We start from the raw sequence: 11842 nt of genomic DNA on the forward strand, positions 1-11842 counted from the left end.
GGCTCGCTCTGCGACCGCCGCTGCGCCGCCATCAACGACCCGCACGGCGACCTGGGCGACCTGCCCTCGGCCTCCCACCCCCACGGCATCCTCGCCCCCCGCATCCTGCCCGGTAGGGAGCCCGGCGGCGGCGGCGGCGGCGAGGGGGGGTCCGGGCGGGGGGTCCCCGCGCCAGCGCCCGCTCGCCTCTCGCCCGCAGTCGTCGCCTGCCAGCAGCACTCGGACGAGGTGCCGGCGTGCGAGAGCTGCGGGGCGAAGACCACGCTGACGGCCGAGAACGCGGTGGAGGCCAACAAGCTCTCCAACAACTACAAGGTGGGTCCGTCCCCCGCGGCCCGTGCCCGTCCCGCCGCGGGGGGTCTTTTCTTTGGCCGTGATCTTCTCCTCTCTGCAGTTCGGCTTCAAGAAGTGGAAGAGCCACGTGACCGCCCGGCCCTGGGAGGACCGCTCGGAGATCGTGAAGGAGCTCTACTCCGACCTGAACGTCGTCCGCGGCTCCGGAGGTGGGCGGCCGCCGAGGCTCTAGGGTCCGCGGCAAAACCCCGTTGGGGAGGAGGGAGCCCGGTTAAACCCCCCCCCCGCCCCCGTGCACGTGGCGAAGCGGCCGGCGGAGCAGCGGAGGGGCCGGTCGCTGTCCGCAGGCTCCACGGTGACGTTCGGCAACGTCCTCTACGCGCTGCTCTTCGGCTGGTGGCTGGCGCTCCTCTACGTCCTGGTGGCCGGCGTGATGTTCCTCACCGTCGTGGGGGCTCCTTACGGTGAGTCCTCCCCAGGGTGACCGTCCCCGGTGCGACGGGGCCGGGCTGTCGCGGTGGGGGGACGGGACGGGTCCCAACGCCGGTGTCCCCACAGGGCGGCTCTGCTGGGACCTGGCCGGCTACTTCCTCTGGCCCTTCAGCAAAGTGATCCAGCGGGTGGAGGTAACTGCCGGGCGCCGTCCGTCTGTCCGTCCATCCCCGCCAGCCCCGGCGGGCGTGCGCCCAGCCCCAACCTCCTCGCTCTCCGCCAGGGTCCCGCCGCGGAGGCCGACGGCGCCCGGGAGACCTCGGCCCTGCTCGGCGGCCCGGCGCCCCGCCGCTGGCGCCCCACGGACCCCGGGTACCGGGTGAGCGCCCGGCGCGGGAGGTGCCGGACGGGGCCCGAGGGGCGGCTCTTTGGGCGCCCGGCTGCTCCCGTTCGGGTTTTTCCACCCTAAAAAAAACGCCGCTGCTGGGCCGCCCTTGCAGCAATGCGCCGCCGCCGCGTGGCTCTGCCTGGGCTACCCGGCGCTGGCACTGGCCCACGGGCTCGTCTGCTTCGTCGCCTGGCTCCTCGTCTTCCTCATCCCCGTCGCCAAGATGAGCGCCCGCACGGCCCGCCGGGTGCTGCTGCTGCCCCCGGAGCGGGTGCGCGTCCGGCGCCTGCGCATGGTGGGTGGCCCCCGGCGCCGGGGGTGGAGGGTCCCCTCTCGAGGGGCTGGCTTTTGGCGGGGGGGACACCCAGACCGGTGTCACCCGCTTGGTTTCCTTCGCCCCGCTGCCGCCGCCGCAGACGAACGTGCCGCTGGAGGCGGAGGTGATCCTGTGCTGCTACCGCGCCGTCAACGCCTACTACTACAAGTACGCCGTGGACGGCATCAACGTCTTCGCTGTCAGTATCCTTTTCCCCCCTGCTTCCTTTTTGTGTATAGGGGGGGACACGTCAACTGGGCACCTCCTTGAGGTACCACCCCCCCAAAAACCACCGCCCCCCCCGCTTCGGACACGTCCTTGACGGCCGCCGCAGACCTGCTGCCGCTGGTGGTGGTGAYGCTGGTGCTGGGCTACGTGGACGGGCGCAACCGGCTGACGAGCTCGCCCGTGAAGTTCGCCCTGGCGCTGCTCTCCATCATGCCCCTCTCCTACTACATCGGCATGGCCATCGCCAGGTGAGCGGCCGCCCGGCGCCGGGGCCGCCCCGCGGCGCCGCTTCCCGCCCCGTTGACCCTCCGCGCCTCCCGTCCCCGCAGCATCTCGGCGCAGAGCAACKTCGCGGTGGGGGCGGTGGTGAACGCCACGTTCGGCTCCATCACGGAGCTCACCTTCTACATCACGGCGCTCATCAAGGGCGCCCGCAAGGGCAGCAAGTGCTACGAGGAGATCGTCAAGGCGGCGCTGACGGGCACCCTGGTGGGCTGCGTCCTCCTGGTCCCGGTGAGCCCGGCGGGGAGGAGGCGCTTGTGTCACGAAAGCCCCCGTCCTCCAGCGCGGGAGGAGGAGAGGACCTCCCCGCCGGGGTCACGCTGACGGCCACGTTCTCTCCGAGGGCTTGTGCATGGTCATAGGAGGCATCCGGCACCAGGAGCAGAGGTTCAACAGCCGCTCGGCGGGTGTCAGCTCGGCCCTGCTCTTCCTCTCCGTGGGAGGTGAGCGCCCCGGCGGCGGTGCCGGCGGGGGGAGGATGTCCCGCGCCGCGGCCTGGCGCCCACTTCCACCTCTCCCGCCGGCAGGCGTCTTCGCCCCGACGCTCTTCTCCAAGGTGTACGGGAAGCTGGTGTGCGGCGAGTGCCACAACGTCACCCAGAACCCGCTGGGCCACTACCTCTGCCAGAGCTGCCACTTCGACCTGGTAAGCCCCCGACCCGCGGCACCCGCGGGCGACCGTAGCCCGCCCAGCTCCTCGCCAGCGGCCCGCAACGGGCGCTGCAGGGTGCCCGGGGCACGGCCACGGCGCTCGCCCCGCTGATGGGCTCTCCGTTGCAGATGCAGAACAACGGCACGCTCTACTACAGCCACGTCCAGTGAGTGTCCCGGGGTGGCCCCGGACCCCGTGTCGGGGTGGCACTTCGTGGGTTGGCTCACAGGTCCTCGGGGAGCTGCCTGGTCGCGGGCAGGGCGTCCTCCCTCCTGGGGATGGCACCGCTGTGCCTGTCTGGTCCCAGGGCTGGACCGTGCTGCGTCCATCTGCCTCTGTCCTGGGACAGCCGCCGGTGTCCTCAGCCCTGTGGGGTGCAGGGGAACGCCGGGGCCTCCRAAGGGCTCTCGCGTGGGGCTGAGCGCCGCGTCCCGCAGGCCCCTGGTGTACACAGTGTCCCTGCTGCTCCCTGCCGCCTACCTCATCGGCCTCTTCTWCACCCTGAAAACTCACTCGCACATCTACGACATCCACATCAGCGACTGTCACAGTGAGTGCCGCCCCGGCTCCGCTCGGCGAGTCCCCTGCTCCCCTTCCCGCGCTGGGAGGCTCACGTGGGGTTTCTGACTCATCCCTGCTCCTTTGCCCCAGTGCCCGGCCACCACCACAGCGCCGTGGTCCACTGGTCTCGGTGGCGGGCACTGGTCATCCTCCTGCTGTCCACGCTTTGCATGTCAGCCTGCGCTGACCTGGCCACGGAGCACATCAGCCCCATCCTCACCAGCTCCACCATCTCCCAGGTGAGTGTAGTGCGGCCGGGACCTGCCCTCCAGGGCCAGGAAGCCGCCCCGGCCGTGGGCGACCTCGTCCAGTGGGGCCGGGATGCTGAGAGCTGCTCCTTGTGGGGAGGAGATGCTCTGGACGCAGCCTGGATGGGGCTGTGCGCTGACGCCTCCGCTACCCCGGCAGTACTTCATCGGGGTCACCGTGCTGGCCATGGTGCCCGAGCTGCCCGAAATTGTCAACGGCATCCAGTTCGCTCTGCAGAACAACCTGAGCTTGAGGTGAGGTGGCCCAAAGAGAATGGTGCCCAACGCTGTCCTCCCCAGGATGGTCCCAGTGCCCTCACCCGGCCCCGGCGTGCAGCAACGGGGCCGAGTTCTCCCTTGCTTGGCTCCAGCCTGCAGCAGTGACGAGGCAGTGAGCCCTATGGCCGTGATGCTTGGCCATGAGTGGACTTAAAATCACTGGAAAATGAGGCCAGAACGAGGTTCTGCTCCCCTGGTTCTCAAAGGTGGCCTTGTCCTGGCCCCAAGCTGAGCTGTCCTAGCTGGACTGACACTGCGGGTTATATGAACTGCTGCTTAACCCAGTTATGAAACAGCCACAGCACAGTGAAGTCAAAGATGCTCCAGTGGGACAACATTCCCAATCTCCTGCTGGGCACCCTGAGAGCTGCTCGGGTTCTGGTCTCACCTCTGGGTGAGATCCTTGGTGCTGCCATAGCTGGAGATTTAGCACTTGGCATCTGTGACCACTCTGCTCCTCTCCAGCATCGAGATCGGGAACTGCATTGCCGTCCAGGTGTGCATGCTGCAGATACCCATCCTGGTGCTCTTCACCATCTTCTACGTAAGTGGTGCCCAGGAGAGCTCTGGGGGGGTGGGACACACCATGCTCATGTGCTTGCCCAGGCATGGCAAGGGCACAGCCACCGTTCCGGTCATCTCTGCTGCTGGCTCAGCACCCCAGCCACTTGCAGGGGGAAGTGGGGTCATATATCTCCTCCCTCAGCTGATGCTGCCTCCATCCTGAGGGACATGTTGTGGAGAGGGGTTTGGAGGAGTGACATGCAAGTCTCTGGTCAGGTGTAAATGAAGCTCTTCTCTGCCTTGCAGCCCACCAATTTCACACTTGTCTTCAATGACCTGCACGTCTACGCCAGCATGTTCAGTGTGGTTCTCATGAACTACATCTTCATGGATGGCAAGTGTGACTACTTCCAAGGTAATGCCCAGGTGGGAGGCTGCTGTGGGGCTCTGGATGTAACCAGCTTCCCAGCAAGGATTGGGGGAACTCCAGGAGACAGTCTTAGGGTCACATACTTGCCGTAGCTCCTGGCCTGTGGTGACTTTAGCCATTCCTGGAGTCTCAGTGACAACTTAGGTGGTGCTGGGCCAGGGCTGCAGCTGCCACCCTGCAAGAGGGGGTTTTAAGTCCCTTTACCTGAGATGGGGCAAGAGAGCATGCGTGTCCTCAGGCGCACTAATGCAACCTGCACTGGAGTGGCTCAAATGCAACCTCCCGTCCTGCTCCAGCAGGTAACTCCCTTCCAAACTGGCCTTTCTGCCCTAGGCACTGTGCTGGTGATGGTCTACTTCATCCTCCTGGCTGTGTATTTCTTTGCACCTTCACCAAGTGGCTGCTGAGGTCTGGACTCAGCTTCCTCCAATCCTCCTGCTGGGTCGGCATCTTGCAGGGTGCATCTCACGTCTCAGGGATTTGGCTGGGCTGGCTCCAGTCTGGAAGCATTGCTCGCAACGAGTCTGCTGCTGTCGTCTTCTCCAGCTCCCCCGGTGGCACGCGACCGGGACGTCAGTGCTGGGAAAGGGTGGCAAAGGGAACACTCCTGAACCGAGGAGGAGCCTTAATGCCAGAGCACTTCACAGAGGTATTTCCAGCACACGTTGCATGTGGCTGGAAGGAAAATGGTCCTTAGTGGAGGGTCTTGAAGGAGGTTTCTGTGCGGACTCGAGGACAGACCCTTCCCTGGGGAAGTGTTGCACTGGGAGAAGGTGCCTAAGAAGAGCCTCTTGCCCTTCCAAGCTGGGGGTGATCCCTGCTTCTCCAGGGCCTGAACCCAGGCCTGGAAGGGACTCTGGCCCACGGGATCACAGAAGGCTTTTGGATGGTACTAGAAATGCACCAAATGTTTTCTTTCAGCTGTTTTGTCATTAAAGCAGTTTTGTACAAACTAGAAATAAGCTCACTTCTTGTATGAGCCTTCGGTAGCCAGCTACTCCTCTTCGGTAGCCAGCTACTCCTCTGTGCCTGGGTCACTAGCCCTGCTGGTGGCTGAGAGTTTCAGCGGGACCATGCTAGGTAAGGAGCTCTCCAAACTCCTCAAGATGGAGCAGGGCTGGCTGCTTTGTGCCAGCGTGGGGCTCCTGGCTCCTAGTGAGCCTGGGGTGGGAGGCCCCAGGTGCCCACCAGCAAGCTTAGCGATGGTCTTGGTGGTGGGACTGCCATTTAGTGCCCACCAAAGCTGGCTTTCATGGAGCAGGAGGTAGGTAGCAGTGGTGGCTTGGCTGGAGCAGCATCCCTAGGAGCACAGCAGGGTGGTGGAGGGTCCTGAAACCTGCAGTGCAGAAATGACATGCTTCAGATGGGAAAACAGCTGTGCCCAGTCTGGCCTCAGTCAAACCTTCAGGGGACAGGAGACAGCCCTTCTTGCAGCAATCGCATGATGGGCGTGGGGGGAAAGAGGCCCTGGGCGCTTGTTGAGACTAGATCACTTCACTTCCACAATGAGGTGGGGATTTGGGGCAGTTTCCTGACTCTGTGCCTTGCCAAGCGTCACCTGAGCTGAAGAAGCTATTCGACGAGGGAGCCTCATGATGGTGAGTTACCCAGTGGCGCATGCCACAAGTATGGCGGGGTCCCTGGCATTGGAGTAGACATGGGGCTCATGTGCAGCAGGATCTGTGAGTCCACAGGCAGAAATTCGCCTGAGTGAAGAGCATGGTTGGCATGGGTTGCCAGCAGAGCTGCTCCTTGTCATAGAATCGTAGAATCAGTAAGGTTGGAAGGGACCTCTGGAGACCATCTAGTCCAACCCCCCTACTCAGCAGGGTCACCTACAGCATGGTAGGGCTGCATCCAGGTGGGCCTTGACTATCTCCAGAGAAGAAGACCCCACAACCTCTCTGGGCAGCCTGGTCCAGTGCTCCGTCACTCTCACAGGGAAGAAATTTCCCCTCACGCTCAGGCAGAACTTCCTGTGCTTCAATTTCTGCCCGTTGCCTCTTGTCCTGTCACATGGGACAATTGAAAAGAGTTTGTCCCCGTCCCCTTGACACCCTCCCTTCAGGTACTTGTAGACATTGATAAGATCCCCCCCTCAATCTTCTCTTCCCCAGGCTGAAGAGGCCCAGCTGTCACAGCCGTTCCTCATAGGGCAGGTGCTCCAGCCCTCTGATCATCCTCGTAGCCCTACGCTGGGCTCTCTCCACTATCTCCATGTCTCTCTTGTCCTGGGGAGCCCAGAACTGGACGCAGTACTCGAGATGAGGCCTCAGCAAGGCTGAGTAGAGGGGCAGGATCACCTCCCTCGACCTGCTGGCAACACTCTTCCTCATGCACCCCAGGAGACCATCGGCCTTCTTGGCTACGAGGGCACATTGCTGGCTCATGGTCAATCTGTCATCCACCAGCACTCCCAGGTCCTTCTCTGCAGAGCTGCTCTCCAGCAGGTCAGCCCCAACCTGTACTGGTGCATGGGGTTATTCCTCCCTAGGTGCAGGACTCTGCCCCTGCTCTTGTTGAACCTCAGGAGGTTCCTCTCTGCCCAGCTCTCCAGCCTGTCCAGGTCTCTCTGAATGGCAGCACAGCCCTCGGGTGTCTCAGCCACTCCTCCCAGCTTGGGATCATCAGCAAACTTGTTGAGGAGGCACTCTGTCCCCTCATCCAGGTCATTGATGAAGAAGTTGAACAGGATGGGACCCAGTACTGAGCCCTGGGGTTGTGGCCTTATGCCACAACCATGCTCATCTCACTGGTGAGAGCGTTACGGGGTGGGGAACACCTCCCACCGCACGGGCCAGTACTGCAGTAAGCAGAGCCAAGGGCAAGGTGGCTGCATGTTCAAGTCCACCCTGTTACTGCCTGGGCCCTAGTGGAGGTGTCCATACGGGCCCTGGTTAAGTGGGCACCCAGCAAGGATGAGCGAGCGATGCTGAAAGGAGAGGTGAACGAACGGGGGTCTCGCAGCTGCAGGAGAGGCTTCATGGAAGCTCATGGTGCTGCAGCACAGCACAGGCTTGGCGCCACCCAGGCCCCAGCACTGCAGCTGGGGGCACTAAAAACGGCTCTGGGACACTTTCCTCGCCAGTTGAGTTCAGGCTCGCCGGGCACAAAGTACAAAAGCTACCGGTCTGCGCTTCCCCTGCTGAGGACAGGCAGTGACGACAGCTCTGAAAGCTGATACAAGGGTAGATACCAGCAGAAGGGCAAGGCTGGAGAACAAAGCAGGTGCTTTGGAGGGATTTATTGGTCAGAGCATAAAAAAGAAAAAAAAGAAAAAGAAAGCAAAGAACAGTGGGCACACAAATACAAGCAAGTACAGCTCCTGGCCCCCTTCTCCCTCCCCAGCCCTTCCTAGCTCCATGGGGACGTCCTTCATCACAAAAAAAGCATGGAAGGAAACGATGCAACAAGCACACTGGACGCAAAAAGGCCCCCCCAGCAATCAGAGAAACAGGACAAGCTTTACAAACTAAAGGCAGGCAGGCAACGAGCAGCAGCCAGGGTCCCTCTCCCACGGCTGGAGCGAGGGCATCGGCTCATTCATGAGTAAAGGTTTAGCAATTTATTTTTTTTTAAGACATTTATTTTCCCCTCCCTCCCCTAGTATAGCAGCATTACGGACACTGCTGTTGTCTTTACCAGCGCAGCTGTTTTTGTTTGGGAACATTCCTGTGCAGGTATCAAGAGCTGCCTGATGGCAGCAAGATAGCCTCAACAGCACAGGGCAGCAGATAACGTTAATTAAACAGGAGAAAAAAAGAAAATGGGGGCAGTGTGTGTGGGGGAGACACAGAGGAATGTGATAGCAGCTAAGCAGCTCATCTGAGGCGAAACAGGAAACATCTGCCCTGGGCTGAACTGGTGTGACAGAAAGCTGGGCTTCGCTCGGGAACTGGAGCCAGCCTGCGTGCTTTGAACAGCGCAGCGAGGAAGAGGAGGGGCAGGGCTAACGCTGCACTTCCACACACCAGTGTCCGGCGCTGCTGGGCGGCAAGACGAGTTGAGCAGCACCTGCAGGTGTCTACAGGGAGGGGAGCTCGGTGCTGCGCAGCTCCCCGAGGCTCTGCAAGCCGCTCAGGGCAGAGCCAATCATGGGGCCAAGGCAGTAGCAGTAACTAGCAAAAAAACCTCTTCTCCTTAGGAAACTGGCCCTGCTCTGGCAAAGGTAGCAACACGCTGACATCATGGAAGGTTTTCTTTTTAAAAGGCAGATTTGCTCTTAGAAAGGAGAAACTAGTACTTCAAGACAGCCTTGTTTGAAGATGATGGAACCAGGCCTCCAGCAACAGCAGTGGCAGCCGAAGCCAAGCAGGAGCCCGGGCAAGCAAAGCCTGGAGTAATTTATCCTCCTTCCAGCTATGTCGCAGAGCTAGGCCCCAAAGTGGCAAAGCTCACCCAGCTTGTGTGCGCCAGCAGGAACCTTGAATCATTCAAATAGTCAAGATGCACAAAAGCATTGCCTTACCTAGCAGCAAGCCCTCAAACCAGAGCTGCAYGCTCTCCAGCGCTGCCTCTGMAAACAAGTCAGTTGTGGGGTGAAGCAGCAAGGCGCTTTACTCAGCCTTCAAACACTTGTCCCCATGCTGCAGCAGCCACCCCAGGGCTCTGGGAGGGGAGGGATGACCTGCCCCGCACACAGGCTGAGAGGCTGCTGTGTGTTCATGCACACATGATTTTGGCTTTGCACTGTTAGCAGCACCCCACCACCACCACCCTGAAGATGGCTGCAGCTTATTTTGGGGGATGCTTTTGAAGACAGAAAGGTGCCTCCCATCACTAGGAAAGATTTTTATCACCTTTTATCAGCAAAGCAAGTCACTGTCTGTTGCTCTGTACCGTTCGCAGCCCTGACGTGTAACACAGGCTAGGATGCATGGCTAGAGCTCGGCCAGCAAAGCACTTGAAGGCAGCAGGGTGGCTCTACTGAAGAGGTGAGCTATGAGCAGTTGATGGATGCACCAGCAGCTGCTGCTGGAGGAGAGGGCCACTCTCCAGGCTCACAGAACTTGCTCCCCGTTAAAGCTCCAGTGAGCAGAAGAAGTTTGGGTGCAGGTGGACGGGCACCATGTCATGGTGAGCTAGTGGTAAATAAGTACCTTGCAAAGACTTCCCCAAGACCTCGTCCCCTCCCACCTCTGCAACACTGAACATGGTGCAGTTCAAGTGTTGAAGACAGAGGAAGAAAGCAGCCAGACATGTGCCCTGGCACCGGAGTGAGACCCTGACACCTTCCCTCTCTGCTTTGATTGTGCCTTAACACAACAGTGGTGTGGCTGTGTTCCTGCTTATGCTGTCCCTTGTAGGATGACCTSGTAAGGCCACCGGACCAAGGAAGACAGGCTTAAGAAAGCTGTTTGATCAGAGATCCAGTATGAGCTGGTTTTAATAGTGCCTTCAGGAGAGAAAAGAGCTCATCAACTTCAGTGGGAAAGAGGAGAATCAGCACGTGCACTATCAAGCCATTCCAGGAAGAGGGTCCCAACTAAACTGGAGGCTGCAAGGCAAAGACTCGGTGTAGATATTCAGCTTCTGTAAGAGGAGATGGAAGTTGCTGAGTTAATGCCAGAAGAGGGAGCTGGGGAGAAGGTCAATCAACACAGCCCCAGCTTTCCCTCAGGCTCTTCGCTGGAAGCCAGCAGAAATGTTTAGATGGTTGAAACCATAACATGTCCTGGGCATGGGTATCAAGAGCCACAGAGCAGTCGCTGTCTGCTAGCCAGCCGCAGGCTGCAGGTCCTGCGAAAGTACAATGAAAGGGGTAGGATGCAAGACAAAGCTACAAGCAGCAGCTGCCTGTTTCTGAGGTCCCAAGGCACTGGAGGATGCATTTCAGCTATGACAACTAACCTTTATTTTGCTGGGCCTTGAAAAAAAGCAGCAAGTAAGATTACAATAAAAATGAACAACAAAACCAAAAAATCTATCCCCCCAAACTGGGGAAGTTTAACATTAGGGACAAGTAGTAACACTGCAACTGAGCAGCAGGGCTGGCTGCGCCCTAAGATGGATGGCAGTGACTTGATCTGTCAGTGACATTCAGATTAACACCATGAATTCAATGCTATGGTTTATTAAAACACAAATACAATTTTTTAAAGGAACTAAAAACCCATAATCTAATACTTGCCTTAAATGATGCAAGAGGAAGTTATTAGGAAAAGCTGACGGAAAAAAAGGCACTTAAAAATGATCTTCAAAGGAAAAGAATTTTGCGCAAATCTGACGCCAGCCAAGTGGAGCTGCTCACTTACACACGTTCTTCAGAGCTAACGTCACAGTATATGAAGCACAGCAAAGCAACAGAGACATCCCTTCCTCTCCTGCATATGTAGAGAGATGAACATTGATCACAGCAAGAGGGACAGATCTTCCCTCTTCCCCTTTTTGGATGTTTTATTTCCTGGGAAGAGTGATCCATTAACTTCTACAGACTCACAAAAATGCATTAAAATCACATGCAATGAAGCACCCCCTCCCAAAGGAGCAAGAAGCTGTCCAGAGAAAAGCCAATGCAGGAAGTATGGAAAGGATGAAAGCTAAAAGCTTATGAACACATTACAAAGTTATATGTGATAACTAGTACTCTCTTGGCATGGGTGGCTCATACCCAAGTACAGGGTACGACACACTGCAGGTTAAAAGACTGTTTTGAAATCTACGGGGTGAGTTTCCTCAATTAGCTCTTTCAGTGTGCAACGTGAGCAGAAAGGGTTAAAAAAAAAAAAAAGAGGATTTAGCAAAACTTTTCCCCCCTCACCACCCAGAGTAAACTACACAGTAGTCCATTAAGTGGCATCTTTTAACCAGTCTTCCAAGCAAACCTTTCAATATGAAAAGGTGAGGAACACAGACACTGGTGTTTCAAATCACTGGACACTGCACCAGAAAAGCTGCACAGGCAAAGCTTCGCTTGCTGCCTCTGTGCGACGTTCCGGCCGTCTTCCGAAGCTCAAAGAGGATGGGAACATGCCCATAAAATGCATGCAAAGCCTTCAAGCAGCAAGAGTCCTTGTTTTTTACAGAGGAAGAGCTTAGCTGGACATTAAGGGGATGAGTGTCACCCAAAGCAAAAGAACAGGCTGGCTGTTGTTCTGCAGAGAACCTCCTCCCAGCTAGATGCATCTTGTGAATACAGTAAGTTGAATGCTCCATATGTAAGCATGAGCTCAGACATTCATTAAGCTTCCCCCTCCCCCGCCCCCCATTAATTTGCAAGCATGTGCTG

General features: G+C 58.5%; 1 protein-coding gene across 1 annotated transcript in view; it reads left to right on the top strand.

Moving 5' to 3' along the window:
- LOC146601909 (uncharacterized) overlaps positions 1 to 5560 on the top strand; it is a 7139-nt gene extending 1579 nt beyond the window's left edge. The window contains exons 2-19 of the mRNA XM_085325878.1: positions 200 to 315; positions 395 to 503; positions 642 to 758; positions 853 to 920; positions 1010 to 1105; positions 1227 to 1409; positions 1531 to 1633; positions 1765 to 1906; positions 1988 to 2171; positions 2284 to 2383; positions 2468 to 2586; positions 2721 to 2758; positions 3030 to 3142; positions 3244 to 3392; positions 3562 to 3656; positions 4146 to 4224; positions 4491 to 4599; positions 4948 to 5560. Of these exons, the coding sequence (XP_085182004.1) occupies positions 200 to 315; positions 395 to 503; positions 642 to 758; positions 853 to 920; positions 1010 to 1105; positions 1227 to 1409; positions 1531 to 1633; positions 1765 to 1906; positions 1988 to 2171; positions 2284 to 2383; positions 2468 to 2586; positions 2721 to 2758; positions 3030 to 3142; positions 3244 to 3392; positions 3562 to 3656; positions 4146 to 4224; positions 4491 to 4599; positions 4948 to 5021 (1994 nt within the window). The 3' untranslated portion in view covers positions 5022 to 5560. The remainder of the gene's footprint in view (positions 1 to 199; positions 316 to 394; positions 504 to 641; positions 759 to 852; positions 921 to 1009; positions 1106 to 1226; positions 1410 to 1530; positions 1634 to 1764; positions 1907 to 1987; positions 2172 to 2283; positions 2384 to 2467; positions 2587 to 2720; positions 2759 to 3029; positions 3143 to 3243; positions 3393 to 3561; positions 3657 to 4145; positions 4225 to 4490; positions 4600 to 4947) is intronic.
- The last annotated feature ends 6282 nt before the right edge of the window (positions 5561 to 11842 follow it).

This window comes from Rhea americana, unplaced genomic scaffold (assembly GCF_003343005.1).
Source record: "Rhea americana isolate MKP2758 unplaced genomic scaffold, rheAme1 scaffold_1, whole genome shotgun sequence".
Lineage (NCBI taxonomy): Eukaryota > Metazoa > Chordata > Aves > Rheiformes > Rheidae > Rhea > Rhea americana.